Genomic DNA, 18,350 nt, shown 5'->3' on the forward strand with positions numbered 1-18,350 from the left:
ATTATAGCCTTGAGTCTCAATCAGTTTTGCATATCTGGATGCTGAATTTTTTTCCCCATTTTTCTTTACAAAACTGCCCAGATTCCGACAGATTGCATGGGGATTGTGAGTGAACGACCCTTTTCAAGTCTAACCACAAACTCTCAGTTGGATTGAGGTCTGGACTCTGAGTTGGCTACTCCAGGACATTAACTTGTTGCTTTTAAGGCATTCCTGTGTAGCTTTGGCTTTATACTTGGGGTTATTATCTGGCTGGAAAACAGATCTTCTCCCAAGTTGCAGTTCTCTTGCAGATTACATCAGGTGCTCCTCCAAGATTTCCCTTCATTTTGCTGCATTCATTTTATCCTCACCTTCACAAGCCTTCCAGGGCCTGCCGCAGTGAAGCATCCCCAAAACGTGACGCAGCCACCACCATGCTTCAAGATGGAAATGGCGTGTTTTTGATGATGTGTGGTGTTTGGCAAACACAGCATTTAATCTGATGGCCAAAAAGCTCAATTTTGGTTTCATCAGACCGTAGAATCTTCTTCCAGCTGACTTCAGAGTCTCCCACATGCCTTCTGGCAAATTCTAGCTAATTTTTCATGCTTCCCCCCCTCCCCCCCAACAGTGGCTTTCTCTTTGCACTCTACCATAAAGCTGTGACTGGTGAAGCACTCAGGCAACAGTTGTATGCAGTCTCTCTCATCTCAACCACTGAAGCTTGTAACTTCTCCAGAGTTGTCATAGGTCTCTTGGTGGCCTCCATCACTTGGTCCCTTCTTGCAGTCATTCAGTTTTTGAGGACGGTCTGCTCTAGGCAGATTTACATGCGTGCCACATTCTTTCCATTTCTCAATGATTGACTTTACTGTACTCCAGAGGATATTCAGTGACTTGGAAATTTTCTTATATCCATCTCCTGACTTGTGCTTTTCATAACTTTTTTGCAGAGTTGCTTGAAGTATTCTTTTGTCTTCATGGTGTAGATTTTGCCAGGATACTGACTCACCAGCAGCTGGACCTTTCAGATATAGATGTATTTTTACTACAATCAATTGAATCACTTTGACTGCACATGGTGATCTCCATTTAACTCATTTATATAACTCCTAAAACTAATTGGTTTCCACCAATGATGATTTGGTGTGTTATATTAAGGTGGTGAATACTTATGTGATTAATTATTTTGTGTTTAATAATTATAATTAATTTAGATCATTTTGTAGAAATCTGTTTTCAGTTTGACACTAAAGAGTCTTTCTGTTGATCAGTTTCAAAAAAGCCAAATTAAATCCACTGTAATTTAATGTTGTAAAGCAATAAAACATGAAAACTTCCAGGGGGGTGTATACCTTTTATAGGCACTGTACATACAAACACAAACCACTCATTCATCTTCAATTTGTCCATTTTTGTTTTGCTGACATTTTCAGATAGGCTTTTGCAAACAATATTGAAATTAGAATGACAATTATGTCAATTCATAATTCAAATTATCTCAGCTAGATTGTTGTCCAGAAGACTTTCAGAAGTACAAACACCAAACCACAGCACAAAAATGTATTCTTCTTATTGTCAAAATTGAAGACATTTAATAGAATTGCTGTCAAAAGTCATAAAGACAATTTTCACCATGAGTTCAAGTGTGTAATTGGCTACAATTAAGTTTTCTATGATGAAATGTGGAACTAATTGATTAACAGTCATTCAACAGTTAGCTGGGTTTAAAGATTTAAACACATGGACTCAAATATTTAAGTTACATAATTAAGTTTAAATGGAAGTTTATGAAAACTAAGAAACTGATTATAATAAATAATTACAGTGCAATGTGAAAACACATCAACCTGCAAAGGAGATTAATGCACTGGTATTGCAAAAGATTTATGGGGATACTTGGCTACCTACTCAATATCTTTTCATAAACCAGCTTAAAATCATTAAGGCAAAATGTATGTCATGATACAACAGAAGATCAACTTGGAATCAATAAAGTAAATATTATTAAGAGAACTTTCTAAAGCAAATGTAAAAAGGAAAGAAAGCCATTCAATACAAGCAAACCACTGTCACTACAAAGGTCAAAATTGGGTGAAAAGATAAATGTTAAACATAGCATGCAACCAGAGTTAATAATTATCACATGCAGAATAAAAGATTGGAAGTGATACAATGACAACTAGCATAGAAACTTTAGGGCAAATTGCTGTCTTCAATGACCCAAACCATTAAGGTACTTTAAGTTAAGCCTCAGATAGTTAGAAGGAAATGGAAACTTACTTGTATAGCAAAACTGCCACTGGCATTGTGAAAGGATTTTGATATTTGTCTTCAGTGGTTTCTTCACAAAGTGTTGTCAGATCATAGAGTTTTACAATATCACTTCCACTTGCTATAGGTGACAAAAACAATTGAGGACTTTCCAGAAAGGCAATTTTATCAGATAAATTTCTTAAAAGATCTATTTACAGTGAAACTTAAGTTTGATTAGGCATGCTAAACCATATTTGCACAGATATCTGCTGATTTCAATCCATGAAAACATTGTATTAAGTTAAAATGCATAAATCAAAATTACATTTTACCTTAAGTCTCAATACAAAAACCGGGGCAAGTTTATTAATCAAAAGCATAAAGATATAAATCAGTGGTATCAAAAATAAAATATTGAGCACATCTTGTATTAAGATAATAAAAATTACACATAGTAATTCAAGGAACACAGCTCATGCAAGACCGATGGAAGTGACTTCATTTTTTTTTAAACATTTACAAATTTTCCTCAACAGAAAAATATTCTAAAACAGAGGTAGATACGTTCTTGATACACAATGAGATGAAGAATTAGCACAAGTAAGCAAATTTCAGTCAGGTTTTAGTAAGATCAGTTATAATGTTTTTGAATTTCAGAACAGATAACACGGCAAGTTAAGCTCTTGCTTTTAACTTGTAGCTTTATATGGTAATGATGGGCTTTGCAAACCTAAGCAGCAGTAAGGACAGCAAGCTGGAGGTGGTGCTAATATATCCGAATCCAGAGTCTGTAATATTGTTAGCAAGAGTTCTTCCTGTGTAGGTGATGAATGACAGTTAGAAATATCACTAGCAGACAACTGGAGAGCTCTTCTTATCTAATAAAACTCTTTATACTAAACTAAGGTATATTCCATTGTGTGAGCTTATCCAGTGCTGTATTCCATGTTGAAACTGTCATCTCTGAATATGCCTAATACTTCGATGTAGCAAAATACTTTCGAAAGCCTCTTTATAAGCTATTAATTTCTGCAAGCTTTACATCATCCCGAGAGAAATTGATGTAGTATATGGTTATCTTGGATCTTCCTAGATTTGAATTGTCACTGCTGCCTGAAACTGAAATTACATACCTCATTATATGTTACCAGTTGCAAGCCTTGAATTAAGCAACAGCACTTTAGTCCTTGGATTACAAGAACAACTGGTGTCAGGGAATAAAAAATGTTGATAGCCAAATGTCCAACGTTAAGCAGATATCCAGAGGCATTGTTAACTTTGTGGAACCTTAATGATCAAGTTATTGCTCACACAATTACTGTTTGAAGGGAGAAGGGAAAAAAAACTAACTTGGGTGGTACAGTATGACCATGATTTTTTTTCTTAAATCACTACACCTCTGGAAGATTGGACTTTGAATATTCACTTAAACCCAAAGCATTTCTGAGTATTAAACAATTTGCTTAAGCAGCATCTGAGAAGAAAGGAATTGCTGACACTTCCAGTCAAAACCCTGGATCCAGATGCAAGATATTGACCCAAAACATTGCCAATTCCTCCCCAACCCACTCAAATGTTCCTCAATTCATTAAGTTCCTCCAACAGATTGTTTGTTGCACCAGATTCCAGCATCTGCAGGTCTTTATTTCTATGTTGCCTGTGTCGTGGATTAAGAGATGCTTAAACCAAGTCAAACTCAGCATTGCCCACAAGGAGAATAGTAAGATCATCTTTGGCTGTCTTGAACCATATAAAGCAATATAATACATTAAGATGAATGTGGACCCAAAAGATTTCCCTACAAGAAACTTCTGGCCAAGATGGCACTTGCGTACAACTCTTCTGGACATCTTCTGGATAGATCATGAAAACATATTTCAGTTCTTTTATGTCTTTTACATTTTTTTTTGTTCTTGGATGTGATTCTGGAATTGTTGGAGCCTGTGATTTGCTATTTGGAGACTGTTTTGGTGTTCCAGTGCTCTGTGGTCTCCAGGAGGTAGAGGCAGCATGCGCCAATCCCACGGCAGGCAGGTTGTGGGATGGGGAATGAGCCGATGCTTGACTCCATTTTGCCAATTAAAGCAACAAGGGAGATTGAAACATCAAGGCGAATGTGGAAGGTGAGCACTGGCTACCTGCCTTTTGACAATACTTTGATAGTAAATGAACCTTTGAATCTACTTCTGTTTTTACAGTCAATTTAAAAAAAGGTCTACAATGCTATACTTGGTTCATGTGAGGTGGAATGCAGTGGTCAAGTTACTATGATCTGCTCAAATCAACTGTGGTAACAGTAGAGTTGGTAACCTGGATTGCAATTTTGCAGATATACTGTAACTGAACCTGAAATTTCAAATGTCATTGATCATAAAGTGGAATATTGGCTTCTACAATGTCACTATAAGATACAATGGAAGTAGGTCAAAGATTGATACTTATTTATTCATGGTTCCTATTGTCTACAAATACTGACTATATTTCTCTCCAGAGCTGGCATTAAGGAATTCTTTTTTTAAAAAAAGGGAAAAAGTTTTGTAAATTGAGATCTACCCTAAAATAAATGACATTACACATTAAACCTTTAAAACAAATCAAAGCACAAGTTGTAAGTTGTCCCCTCCATACAAAAAATACAAACGTAAGGCAAAGGGGAAAGCCCAGTACTTCGACAAAGGTGTAATAATTTTAGACAGATTTATTATACTTTTATTCCAGGTAGCGAGTGAGAAGGCAACCCATTTGAGTTGAGTATGATGGAACAGAACTGTTTTAAAATTAAAATAGGGGATATGTAAATATAGAAAGTTAGAACACAATTGTTTGATTTAATGCGTACAAAAAGCAACTGAAAATCTACAATGTTGCTGAAAATACACTTAAAATAATGTACAATTGAAAACAACAAATCAATAAACAAAAACATACACTTAGTGGCCACTTTATCAGATACCTCCTGTACCTAATACAGTACACGTTCATGGTCATCTGCTGCTGTAGCCCATCAATTTGGTATGTGTTCAGAGATGCTCTTCTGCACACCACTTGTAACTTGTGGTTATTTGTGTTACTGTTGCCTTCCTGTCAACTCGAATCAGCCCGGCCATTCTCCTCCAACCCCTCTCATTAACAAAGTGTTTTTCTCACCCACAAAGAACTGCTGCTCACCGGATGTTTTTTTTGTTTTTCATATCATTCTCTGTAAACTCTAGATCAGTGGTCCCCAACCACTGCTCCGCAGCCCGGTGGTTGGGGACCACTGCTCTAGACTGTTGGGCATGAAAATCCCAGGAGATCAGCAGTTTCTGAGATACTCAAACAACCTTATCTGGCTCTAACAAGAATTCCACAGTCAAAGTCAATTAGATCACACTTCTCCCTCATTCTGCTGTTTGGTCCTAACACTAACTGAACCTATAGACCATGTCCACGTGCTTTTATGCATTGAGTTGGTGTTACACTATTGGCCGATTAGATATTTGCATTTACAAGTAGGTGTACAGGTGTACCTAATAAAGTGGCCACTGAGTGTATAGTTTGCTTAGTATTATCCTAAAAGATCCAGGATTCTATTCTAATTCTCAAAGCTCACCTTTAAAAAGCCAATATGTATGCCCTTCTTTAGTACAATTAGCCTTTAGAAAAGATAGGATATTCTGAGCGATATCCTTAACCACTTTTGTGGAAAAGCTAGAATTATCCAAATTGGGAATGTCTTCTGTCTTAATCATTTCATATCGCTATGGAAAAAAAAAGTAAAGCTAATTAAACTGGAATTGGAAAATATTATCACCTTATAGAAAATTTTAAATTGCTTAGTTAAAATGGCATTTAAACTGGCTAACAATATAAATAAAATTGGAGCATAATTAACAAATATGACCATCTCCAGTTAGCAGTTTGTAATCATCAGCAGTAACGAGAAGCAAGTAGCAGAAAATATTAGACTAGAGACTCCCATGTACCCCAAGACGTACTGAATAGCTGCTGGGGAAATTCTGTACATGTGGCCCAAGATGTCTCTCATCAGTGCAAGCGTGGCATACAAACAGATAAACAATCCTCTTTAACCTTTCCACTGCTAAGGTTACAATGGAAAGTAGGCAAATAATGAAGTGGGGCAGGTGAGAAAGATCAGTGACTAGAACAAAGACCGAGTTCAAATGCAACAAAAATTAGATGTGTTTGGACTAACTTCCCTGTTAAGGAAAAGTTAACTAAATTTTAATCAACTAGTAGTGATGGAAATAAGGTTGGAATCTGCATTACGGTACTGCAGTTAATTTCAAAAGTCTGAGACCACAAAAGTCATTTGTGATACAAAGATATTTAGAGCACTTACTGGAAATTCTGTATCTTTATCTTTCCTGAATTTGATGAAAATGTTTATTGCTCCTGAAGTTAATCATTTTAAATACAAAAATGGTAACTGGACTAAAAGCAAAAAATATTATACCATAAAGAAAAATATTTTTACCTGTACAATTCCATTAACGTGAAAGCACATGACAAGCTCTGGAACATTGCACATTAGATTATCTAACCAATAGTCAATCCCCGTCAATATATTAATCGGTTTGTTGCTATCTCTGAAAATTAAAAACAAAGCAACAGAAAACTTTTATAACCGTGTAATGCTCTTCTCCATCCACATCAGTGCAATCATACCCTTCCTACAATTTGGCAACTTGAATTGCACACAATATTTGAAGTGGGGTTCCAGCAATATTTTCTACAGTTACATTGTGATGTCCCAGCTCTGACATTTTGTTACTATATTTAGTATGCCTTCTTCATCACCTCTCTATCCACGCTGCTACTTTCAGTGGATTTAAGTACTTGTGTCCCAAGGTCCTTCTGTTCATCAATTCTATGGAGCCCCATCATTTAGTAGGTAGGTTGTGCACTTGACCACCTTCCACAATACAATACCTCAATGACAGGATAAAATTTAATCTGCTATTGCCCCACCCAACTTTCCAACTGATCATCGTAGTATATATGGATTTCAGCAAAGGCATTTGATAAGGTACCCCATGGAAGGCTTATTGAGAAAGTAAGGAGGTATGGGATCCAAAGGGACATTGCTTTGTGGATCCAGAAGTGGATTGCCCATAGAAGGCAAAGAGTGGTTATAGATGGGTCATATTCTACATGGAGGTCGATAACTAGTGGTATACCTCAGAGATCTGTTCTGGGACCCCTACTCTTCATGATTTTTTATAAATGACCTGGATGAGGAAGTGGAGGGATGGGTTAGTAAATTTGCTGATGACACAGAGGTTGGGGGTGTTGTGGATAATGTGGAGGGCTGTCAGAGATTACAGCAGGATACTAATAGGATGCAAAACTGGGCTGAGAAGTGGCAGATGGAGTTCAACCCAGATAAGTGTGAAGTGGTTCATTTTGGTAGGTCAAATATGATGGCAGAATATAGCATTAATAGTTAGACTCTTGGCAGTGTGGAGGATCAGAGGGATCTTGGGGTCCGAGTCCATAGGACATTCAAAGCTGCTATGCAGGTTGACTCTGTGGTTAAGAACTCATATGGTGCATTGGCCTTCATCAACTGTGGGACTGAGATTAAGAGCAGAGAGGTAATGTTGCAGCTATACAGGACCCTGGTCAGACCCCACTTGGAGTACTATGCTCAATTCTGGTTGCCTCACTACAGGAAGGACGTGAAATCCATAGAAAGGATGCAGAGGAGATTTACAAGGATGTTGCCTAGATTGGGGAGCATGTCCTATGAGAATAAGTTGAGTGAACTCGGTCTATTCTCCTTGGAGCGACAGAGGATGAGAGGTGACCTGATAAAGGTGTACAAGATAATGAGAGGCATTGATTGTGTGGATAGTCAGAGGTTTTTCCCCAGGGTTGAAATGGCTAGCAGAAGAGGGCAAAGTTTTAAGGTGCTTGGAAGTAGGTACAGAGGAGATGTCAGGGGTAGTGTTTTTTAAAAAAACACAGAGAGTGGTGAGTGCGTGGGATGGGCTGCTGGCGGTGGAGGCAGAAACGTTAGGGTCTTTTAAGAGGCCCCTAGATAGGTACATGGAGCTTAGAAAAATAGAGGGCTATGAGTAAGCCTAGGAAGTTCTAAGGTAAGGACATGTTCGGCACAGCTTTGTGGGCCGAAGGGCCTGTATTGTGCTGTAGGTTTTCTATTTTGCAATGTTAGACAACACTCCTTGCTATCCATAATAAATGTATAAATCATACTTCCTACATTTACATCCAAGTCATTAATGGACATGGTATTTGTATTAACAATATGTTTATATAGAAGAATTTTTATATCAAGGTTTTTTAAAGTATAGAAAATAATTCATAATCTTTATAGAAATAACTGTTATACAAATACAGTACTGTGCAAAAGTCTTAGGGACCCTAGCTAAGTATATTGTATGAGACCAAGACTTTTGCACAGTACTGAATATTATGTCTTTCCAGTTACCAACTAGTATTTAACATTTCTGAGCTAATGCAAAGCTATGCACTCTTATTTCTGTTTCCCAACCACGTTTCAACCAAAATACAGTACTGCTCAAAAATTTTAGTCATTAAATACAAGATACACAGTACTGTAAATTATTTCATGCATTTTACTACATCTTCTAGAAGTCCCAGTCTGAGTTTCATACTGTAGCTGTTTAAAGATCTCTAAAAAGATTTCATAAGTATGAATAAATGTTTCAAACTCAGCTGGCAATCATGGGCATGTTAACAAATTATTCTGTTTGCAAACTTAATCTTTGAGGAATTCAAGTGAGTGCAATTACATTTGTACCAAGTTGTTTGGAATAGCATTATGATTGTTAGATTGCTTAAAAACTCTTTCAAGTTAGTACAAAACAATCTTTTTTAAAATTATCTTGGAAAGTTGACAGTTCAAATACCAAATGGATGTTGTCATTTCTTGTTCCTGTTGAGGCACTACAATTTTCCTCAGTTCCACAGTTCAGGGTGAACAAGCATCAAGATTTGTAATTTTTTGCATTCACCTTCATAAACAAATAAGGCATGGGGAAAGGGCAGCATCTATATGTAGTTATCTGGCATTTGCAGAATCCCTTGTGTTTGTACCAATAAATGGTGTTTGTTTGTATATGTGTGTTCCCCCAAAAGTTGATTTTACATAATTTTAATGTCTACAGTAGTGGGAAAACAGAAAATTCATACAATGAGTAGCTTTCAATATTAGGTTTTACCTGAGCCTTAAACTGACAGCTGGATATTTTCCACCACCAAAGATAGGCATATTTGAACCCACGAGCATGTGGATATCTTCAAACGTCCACAGAATATTCCTAACAAAGTCATTTTTTAGCCCCTTTGGAGTAAGAAAAATATTAAAATATTTTGAAAGTTTTAAAAAAAAGCAAATCAAACAAAAATCAGTTATTGTGACAAGGCCCACTAAAATAACAGTACTGATTTTATTAAAATGCTAATCAGGATCTATTATAATAGTTCCCTTTGTTCAGTGAATTCATTGGAAATGGTCATCTTCACCATACCTGACTGTTTTCCCCTTCATTCAAAAAAGTAGTCAGGTTTTGTTCTTTCGGGGCAGAGGCCACCTGCTCTAACACATATGTGGCTCCCAGAGGAACATTCCCCTGCAAAAAGTGCAAGCATGTATATTTTTACCCAATACACACTATTTAATCATTGAATAATTGAAAATGTAGAATATCAATATAGAGCCTATATTAGACTACTATGCAGAAATGGTCCGGACTTTTAAATCTTCTGAATAATTCTGAAGCAATTTAAGGAAAATTGTGCTAGCTACCACATCTGTACTTTTAAAATATAATGGAATTTTAATAATTATTAATTTCCTACTACGTTATGCTCAAATCACAGTGTGAAGAAATATTCAGGTTTTCTCCCCATTTTTATGATGCAATTTGCAAATCCATCCAAATGAACACAAACAGTTATCCAAAATATACTAGCTGGAAAGGGAAATCATTCAAATGGCTGTCAAGGAAAATAATATATTTGATTGAAAAATTCTAAAAAGAAATACACAATTCCTTCATATCATTATTTTTACTATATGCTGCCTGGTGATTATACTTCTAAAATAAGTCCACAAAAATGTCATACTAAATTGAGGTTGTAAATATTATTAACATGAATAAATAATTAGCACATTTATTTTTAACCTGAATAAATAATTGGTAACATGTTACAAACCCTACTCAACACCTTCATTTCATTTTAGGAAACAGATTTCCAAAGTTTAAATAATTCTACCTGTTCTTGAGGATTTTGAGGATTCCCATCTCCAGGGACAGAAGTAGGAGCCCTCAAAGGTGCAGGCCATGAGGATTTCTCTACTTCTACTTGGTTTTCCTGAGATTGCGCATCTGTGGGTTGTGCTATCGGAGTTGAAACAGCTTCTGCTGGACAATCTCCATTGATGCTAAAATTATTGAAATGAATATTGTATCTTTCAAAAATCTTGATAACAATATAAACAGCTGCTATTCAAAATAAAATTCAACAAGTACAATTTTCCCCCAAATCATTAAGCGTAAAGCTTAAACTAACTGAAAACTGGTGGTTTTACCACAGTGCCTTAGCCAATGTCAGCAGATCAGAACATCTGCTCTGTTACTGGATTCAAGACAGAATCTAATGAGCTCTGCAAGAAAGGGTCAGATGCAGCTGTATGCCAGGACTAGTTGGCGTACAAATTACACCCATCACGGGGACAACATTTAATACACAAAAATACTTATTTCACTTTGATGTTTTGTCAATACACGAGTTATTTTATAATTTCTAATTATAAATAATAAATCTACAAATTTCCCTTCACTAATCTTTAATATGTTAAAAATAGATCAGAAGTCTATCAGAGCAATTAATTAGCTTTATTTGTCACATGTCCATTGAGGCATTGTAACAGTGAAATGTGCTTTATGCATCAATGATCCCACAGTCCATGATGAGTTGGGGTAGCCCACAAGTGTTGCCATGTTTCCAGCACCAACACAGCATGCGCACAACTTACTGACCCTAACTTGTACATTTTTGGAATGAGAGAGGAAACCAGAGCATCGGGAGGAAATCCACAGGATCAGAGGCAGACTATATAAACTTCTTGTGGACAGCGGCGTGAACTGTGATCCTATAGCAGTTGCTGTACACTAACTGCTACTGTACCATTCCTCCCCTATGGCATTAAGATGCTGTCGATGCATTCCAGGGACCGAGTCTCAGGATATACTATCTGATGCCTGGATATCAGAATCTACTCCACTATGCTGATACCTGTTCGTACACAGGATTAAGTGTCCCATCCTCCATATTTAAAAAAGGTAAACTTGGGCACCTTGGGTGACATGCCCTTATAAAAGAGCATGATGTGGCCCATTATCTATACAAATAAATGGAACATTTATTACCTTTGAAAATAAATTCAGCGTCTAAATACCCAGCATGTTAAACTTTATAGAAGTATTATTCTTAAAGTAAAATCCACACTGCTATTATTACAGATGAGACTATGATACATAGTGATGAAAAGAATTAATGAAAGGAGAATTTAAGCTGTGCCAATAAAGTGGTACAGCCATTTATCCAAAAATTCTAATTCTGCTGTATTGTTCACTTACAGCTTTCCTTTACTCTCAAATATTTCTATGTTAACAGTATCTTAGTTTACTCAATCTCGCACAGTAAGCCAACTGAAATGAACACGCAAACCATCTTCCTTCTTCCCCCCCCAACCCAATCTCAATCTAGATTTCTTGATTATTCTGTATCAGGTTTTACTGGGTATTGTATTACATTGTTTCAACAATATTACCTCCAACGATTTACAAATATTTCAAAAATTGAAAACCAAATCTTTATTAGAAAATGCCACAAATTCTGAATAAATTGTGACATAAACAGTTTAAGATGCAGATTTATTTTTCTGTACTGTCATTTTTTTTTTAGGGGTTTCATCCTGTGAACTATTGAGACCAACAGACTTCACTTCAGCTTGGATGATAAACTATATTAACAGCTGCTGGATGCCAACATAGGAATTAATTGATACATGATTACACCGCATTTGTTAGTTAAAAAACTGATTCATGTCTGTGCTGGGTTTAACAGACTATACTTTTGCAGTATTCCCAGTCTTTACTGCTTTGTTCACATAGATATATCAAAATAATGACCAACATCAACATAATGTCTCAAATTACACCATTAGCATCTATACACACAAATACTGTACAATGCGCCCTTCAACTTCCAAGGAACAGAGCTCACAGTATAATAGCATTTTTCAGCAGAAAAAACTTGTATTTTACTCCTGAGATCATGATTTTAGCAGACTACTAATATTTTAGTGATAAAGATCAAGTTCTCGGCTTTTCGAAATTATTTTTAATAATTCTACTGAAAAGGCAAGAAAATTAATTTTACTAATTCTTCCTAAAAGGCAAGGTTGAAGTTTGTTAATAATAACGGTGCTACATGTGCTAAGCACAATGTATGGAGAAAATAGGTTTATGTAAATTGGACTGAATCAAATCAGGCATCTTGACCCAAAATATCTTACTTCGCCGGGACAGATCAAGTTATGATCCATACTTGCTATTTTGCCACATCCATACTGTTCTTGTGAGTTAAAATAGGTTCCTGTTGTAAGGGTGTACTTCTATGGAACCATCAAACAACACTAAATATTGAAGTAAACTAGGCAATTGCAACATATTTAATAGCCTGTGGTTACCACCGTATTTAAACTTCAGTAAGATATTGTACATTCAGGGACATTCTTATATATAACAATTACAGCACGGAAACAGGCCATCTTGGCCCTTCTAGTCCGTGCCAAATGCTTACTCTCACCTAGTGCCACTGGCCCACACTCAGCCCATAACCCTCCATTCCTTTCCTGTCCATATACCTATCCAATTTTACTTTAAATGACCATACCTAACTTGCCTCAACCACTTCTACTGCAAGCTCATTCCACACAGCTACCACTCTGTGTAAAGAAATATCCCCCCCCCCCGTTACCCTTAAACTTTTGCTCCCTAACTCTCAACTCATGCCCTCGTTTGAATCTTCCCTACTCTTAACAGTGAAAGCCTATCCACGTCAACTCTATCTACCCCCTCATAATTTTAAATACCTCTATCAAGTCCCCCCTCAACCTTCTACGCTCCAAAGAATAAAGTCCTAACTTGTTCAACCTTTCCCTGTAACTTATGTGCTAAAACCCAGTTAACATACTAGTAAATCTTCTCTGTTGTCCCGCCGGAACAGGTCCCACCTTCCCTGGAAAACTGCCCAATTATCTATAAATCTGAAGCCCTCCTTCCTGCACCGTGTCTTCAGCCAGGTGTTGATCTGCACTATCTTACTATTTCTAAACCCACCTGCACGTGGCACTGATAGCAATCCTGAGATTGCTATCCTGGAGGTCCTGTCCCTTAACTTGGCACCTAGCTCCCTAAACTCACCTTTCAGGACCTCCTCACTCTTCCTACCCAGGTCATTGGTCCCTACATGGACCACGACATCCGGCTGCTCACCCTCCCTCTTGAGAATACTGAGAACTCGATCCGAGATATCGCGGACCCTGGCACCAGGGAGGCAACAAATCATCCAGGATTCTGAATCTCCTATCTGTCCCCCTAACTATCAAATCCCCTATCACTACTGCTCTCCTCTTTTCCCTCCTTCCCTTCTGAGCTGAGGGTCCAGTCTCGGTGCCAAAGACGCAACCACTGCAACTTGTCCCTGGTAGGTCGTCCCCACCAACAGCATCCAAAACGGTATACTTATTGTTGATGGTAACGGCCACAGGGGTGCTCTGCTCTTCCTGTCTATTTCCCTTCTCTCTCCTGACAGTCATCCAACTACCTGTCTCCTGATTCCTAGGGATGATTAATTCCTTAATTCCTCCTAATTAAGGGTTTCGGCCCGAAACGTCGTCACTACCTCGTCCCATAGATGCTGTCTGGCCTGCTGAGTTCTGCCAGCATTTTGTGTTTTTATTTATTTCCAGCATCTGCAGATTCACTCGTGTTGTCCCTGTAACTCCTGTCTATTTCTGCCTCTGCCTCCCGAATGATCTGAAGTTCATCCAGCTCCAGTTCCCTAACACGGTTTGGCAGGAGCTGCAGCTGGATGCATTTTTTGCAGGTGTAGCCATCAGGGATATCTGTGCTCACCCTGACTTCCCACATACTGCAAATGGAGCACTCAACTGCCCTAACTGCCGTCTCCATTACCTACTTGTAAGCTAATTAGATTAATTAAAGGAGCTTACCTGGCCTTCCCTCACCTGGAGTGAAGCTCGTACTCAGTCTCTGCTCGCTTTTTAAATTCCCCCGCTGATCTCAGAGGCCAACTTTCACACGCCTGCGCAGTCTAGCCTCTTTACCCCGATCAGTTAAAAAAAAAGCTTCTCTCCGAGCTTCTTTTACCTCTTCCCTCTCTGTCTCTTGCTTCAATTTACCACAAGATTTTCCTGCTAGTTCTCTTATTGGTGCTGAGCAAAGACCCTTCATATCTATAACTCCAGACCATGTGGTTCATTGAAAGTTACAAGCAAATGCAGAAGAAAAATGATCTAGCAAGAGATTGTATACTGAATAAATGAGTGAGTCAAATGGAAGATATGAAAATACCATAAACTTGTGCACTTTGGTGCAAAAATCATTAATGTGTTGAACAGTATATGTTAAAGTGCTAATTCATAAAATATCAAAAGTGAACAGTTACAGAAAGCAGTTAGGAAGGCAAATAACATTTTAAGTTGTATTCAAAGAAGGGCTGCAATACAAAAGTATAAAAGTCTTGTTGCAATCATAATAAATTTTAGCAAGATCATAGCAAAGCCTTGTGTGCAGTCTTTATTCTCTAATTAAGTATATTTGTCTTAGATAATGTGTTAATTTGCCAAACTAATTGATTACTGAAATGACAGAATTCCATAATGCAATCATTAGTTAGAAAAATGACTGGTAATCTCAGCAAAAATGCTCAGCAATCCAAAAGACAATTGTCAGAGTTGATGGTAAGAAGCTGTTTTTCCAGAAAAAAACCCCCCTTAGATTGAAACTAAGAGTGAAACAAGAAGTTTCTTTACTTCATCTATCCCCGAAAACAATGAATGCCTAAGTCATCAAGTATATTCAAGTTAAGTCTAATGGTTTCTTCGGTGCCAAAAATCTAAGGGATATTAGAATTGGACAGGAAAGTAGATTGCAAAAAACAGTGGGTGCCAATGTAGTGTAGCGATTAGCACAACACTATTGCAGCTCAGGACATTCCAGAGTTTGGAGTTCAATTCTAACTTCATCTGCAAGGAGTCTGTCCGTCCTCCCTGTGGAATGCATGGGTTTTCCCCACGTGCACTGGTTTCCACAATGCAAAGACGTAGCAGGTAGGTTAATTGGTCATTATAAACTGTTTCACAATTAGGTTAGGGTTAATCAGGATTGCCAGGGCAGTATGGCTCAATTGGCCCACAGGGCTTACTCCATGCTGTATCGCTAAATAAAAATAAGTAAACTGCTGGAGGAATTTAGCAGGCCTGGCAGCATCTTTGGAGGCAGAGGATGATTGATATTTTGGATCCAAATACTGGACCAGGTTTCTATCTATTAAGTTCCTATAAGCACTTGAAATATTGCAGAGAACTAGTCTCCAAGGAGGAACACATTTGCAATAGAGTGAGCACAAAAGAGTTCACCGATTGATTTTTGGAATGACTAGGAAAGGGCTACAAGGAATTCATTCTTCGAGGCGAGATTAAGCAGCCTGGGCCTATACTCTCTCATGTTTAGAGGAACAAGAAACTATCTTCTGGAAATATCTTACAGTAGATTCAGGGATCCTATTTACCTGGCTAGAATATCTAGAAACACAAGTCTGACTCAGAGTAAGACCAGCCATATGGGACCGAGATGAAAAGTTTCTTCAAAAAGAATAATGAATCTTTGCTTTTTGCCAAACAGAACCATGGATACCAGGTTCTGCAGGTGACAGATGGATAGATCTTTGGATCTTAAGATCAAGGGATGCAAAGTTAGTACAGCTGAAGTGAAAGATCAGCCATAATGAATGAAAGAACAGGCATGAAGAGACTGAATGGTTTTTACTTATTTTCTCACATTTGTAAATTGTAGAAGTAAAATTCTCCAAATTATTACTTAACAGGCATAAAAGCTTCCTAATTGACTTTTTCTGAACTGTCAAATATTTAGCTAGGAAAGGACTGAATCCACAGACCAGAACACATTTCATTTTGTACTGCACACAACTAGATTTAGCCAATGCCTCATGTCCAACCTCTGTAAAAAGAACAAAAAGAAAAAAAAAACACTCCACTTAAGTAACTGAATTCACATTAATATACTTGCAATAGAACTTCTAAGATATTTCCAAGCTATTAACTGATGTTAAAATGCATACTTACCTATGGTAGAGAAATTTGGACAGAATTGCTTTCTGATAAAAATGTTCTCTGCTCTTTTTTTTCCTCTGCCATTTTGGATCCACTAACCTTTGGTATAATTCTTTTAACCAATTCCAATCCCCTGTCTAAAGAAAACAACTCTTGTTAATTTGCAAAAAAAAAATTAAAATAAATAAACAACCAAGGTTTAGATCAGAGGTCAGCAACCTTTTTACCTCTGTGGGCCAGATCGCGTATAAATGAGCGGACGGTGGGCCAGATAAATGCCACAAAAAACTTGAAATATGGAAATGTTTGTTTGATGATGAACTTCAATAACAAAAAATTTTTAAAAATATGGGAATTATCCATTTAAATATATCTAGTTATGTATTGCCTCAAATTAATGAATAACGCATGCTAGAAAATCATTTGTGCTTAAGGTTGCCTACCCCCAGTTTAGATAAAGCGGTAACAAAACAGATATACTCATTTCCAATGGATCAGGATTCCTCAATGCCTTATAAAATTAATAAAACATCCCAGCAAGGATCTCATTATGACTGGAAACCTATCATTTGCACCACCAATATAATCAAAGTAGTTCCTTACAGAATTACTTGCTGCCCCCATGGATGAAAGAAATATGTTGTGCAATGCAACTCAGTTGATGTCAAAATTAAAATAGTTTAGAATATTCCTTCTCACATCATAGAATATGGCCCACAAGGAGAATACATTAGGAAAGTGTGAAGGACACAAGATGTCTGCAAAGGACAAAAATATTTTAATCAAGTGGACAAGAAGCTGCTTTAAATATTTAAAATGTGAACCCATTCCGACATCTAGTTCTTGTTCCAGTTTAAATGAGATACTGACAATCTTTTCTCTTAGAGGGCATATTCTTCAATTAAATATATTTCATAATCTTTAATGTGTTCCATTCTCAACAATTGGTAGCTTGGCTGTCCAAACCTTTCAGGAAATAGTCCAGCTGAATTTGGATAAGGTGAGTGAAAGAAAGGTGGAAACAAAAACTATCCTTTTAGCACTTCCAATGGGCCTAGATAAACATGACTGATGCTCCATCTCCTCCCCACCATTATCTACTTGCTTACAAAGTTGCTTTGTTAACATCCTTACGATCTGATTACATGCTAACCACACACCATTTTACAGCATCTCCAAAACAACCAAATTTATTATTTCAGACCCAAACCTGCATCCACAATCTCACTTTCATAAAGTGTTCTAAATTTTCTACTCATTCCGCAACTGATCTAACTTTGCATTTGGTCTTCTGAATGAACCCCAGCCCTACCCAATTCTTCCCCTTCGACTCACTGACAATAGTTTATGTGCTGAATTTCTGCAAGATGGGCCAATAGAATGCCAAGAGGGAAATGAAGAAAATATATTTCAAAGACTTCCACATTTCATGAAAGTAATTTCTTGCTTCCATTCCAAGATTTCTCCATATCTCTTGGCATGATAATGTCAAAACCTGGCATATATAGATAATAAAACTCAATACCTGGGCATATTGCAATTTGTCTGCATTTCACTGAAAAAATAATTACTGAACTGTGCCATCTGTTCTAGATAAGGAGTTGCCATAGATCCTAACAAGAAATGTAAACAGTTGGTGGATCAGACAGAGGGAAAAAAGGAAAGACAAAGTTCA

At 37.2% G+C, this 18,350-nt stretch overlaps 1 protein-coding gene across 2 annotated transcripts in view; it reads right to left on the reverse strand.

The window, feature by feature from the left end:
- The window catches only part of edrf1 (erythroid differentiation regulatory factor 1), a 75,557-nt gene that overhangs the window by 35,333 nt on the left and 21,874 nt on the right, over window positions 1-18,350 (reverse strand). Inside the window, exons 5-11 of one of the 2 annotated variants that reach the window (XM_073027594.1) lie at window positions 16,688-16,812; window positions 10,504-10,672; window positions 9,756-9,857; window positions 9,447-9,568; window positions 6,716-6,827; window positions 5,831-5,978; window positions 2,266-2,377 (exon numbers count right to left, since the gene is read on the reverse strand). In XM_073027594.1, the coding sequence (XP_072883695.1) occupies window positions 2,266-2,377; window positions 5,831-5,978; window positions 6,716-6,827; window positions 9,447-9,568; window positions 9,756-9,857; window positions 10,504-10,672; window positions 16,688-16,812 (890 nt within the window). The remainder of the gene's footprint in view (window positions 1-2,265; window positions 2,378-5,830; window positions 5,979-6,715; window positions 6,828-9,446; window positions 9,569-9,755; window positions 9,858-10,503; window positions 10,673-16,687; window positions 16,813-18,350) is intronic. The other variant, XM_073027595.1, reaches the window with a different exon arrangement.

Source organism: Hemitrygon akajei, chromosome 23 (genome assembly GCF_048418815.1).
Source record: "Hemitrygon akajei chromosome 23, sHemAka1.3, whole genome shotgun sequence".
Lineage (NCBI taxonomy): Eukaryota > Metazoa > Chordata > Chondrichthyes > Myliobatiformes > Dasyatidae > Hemitrygon > Hemitrygon akajei.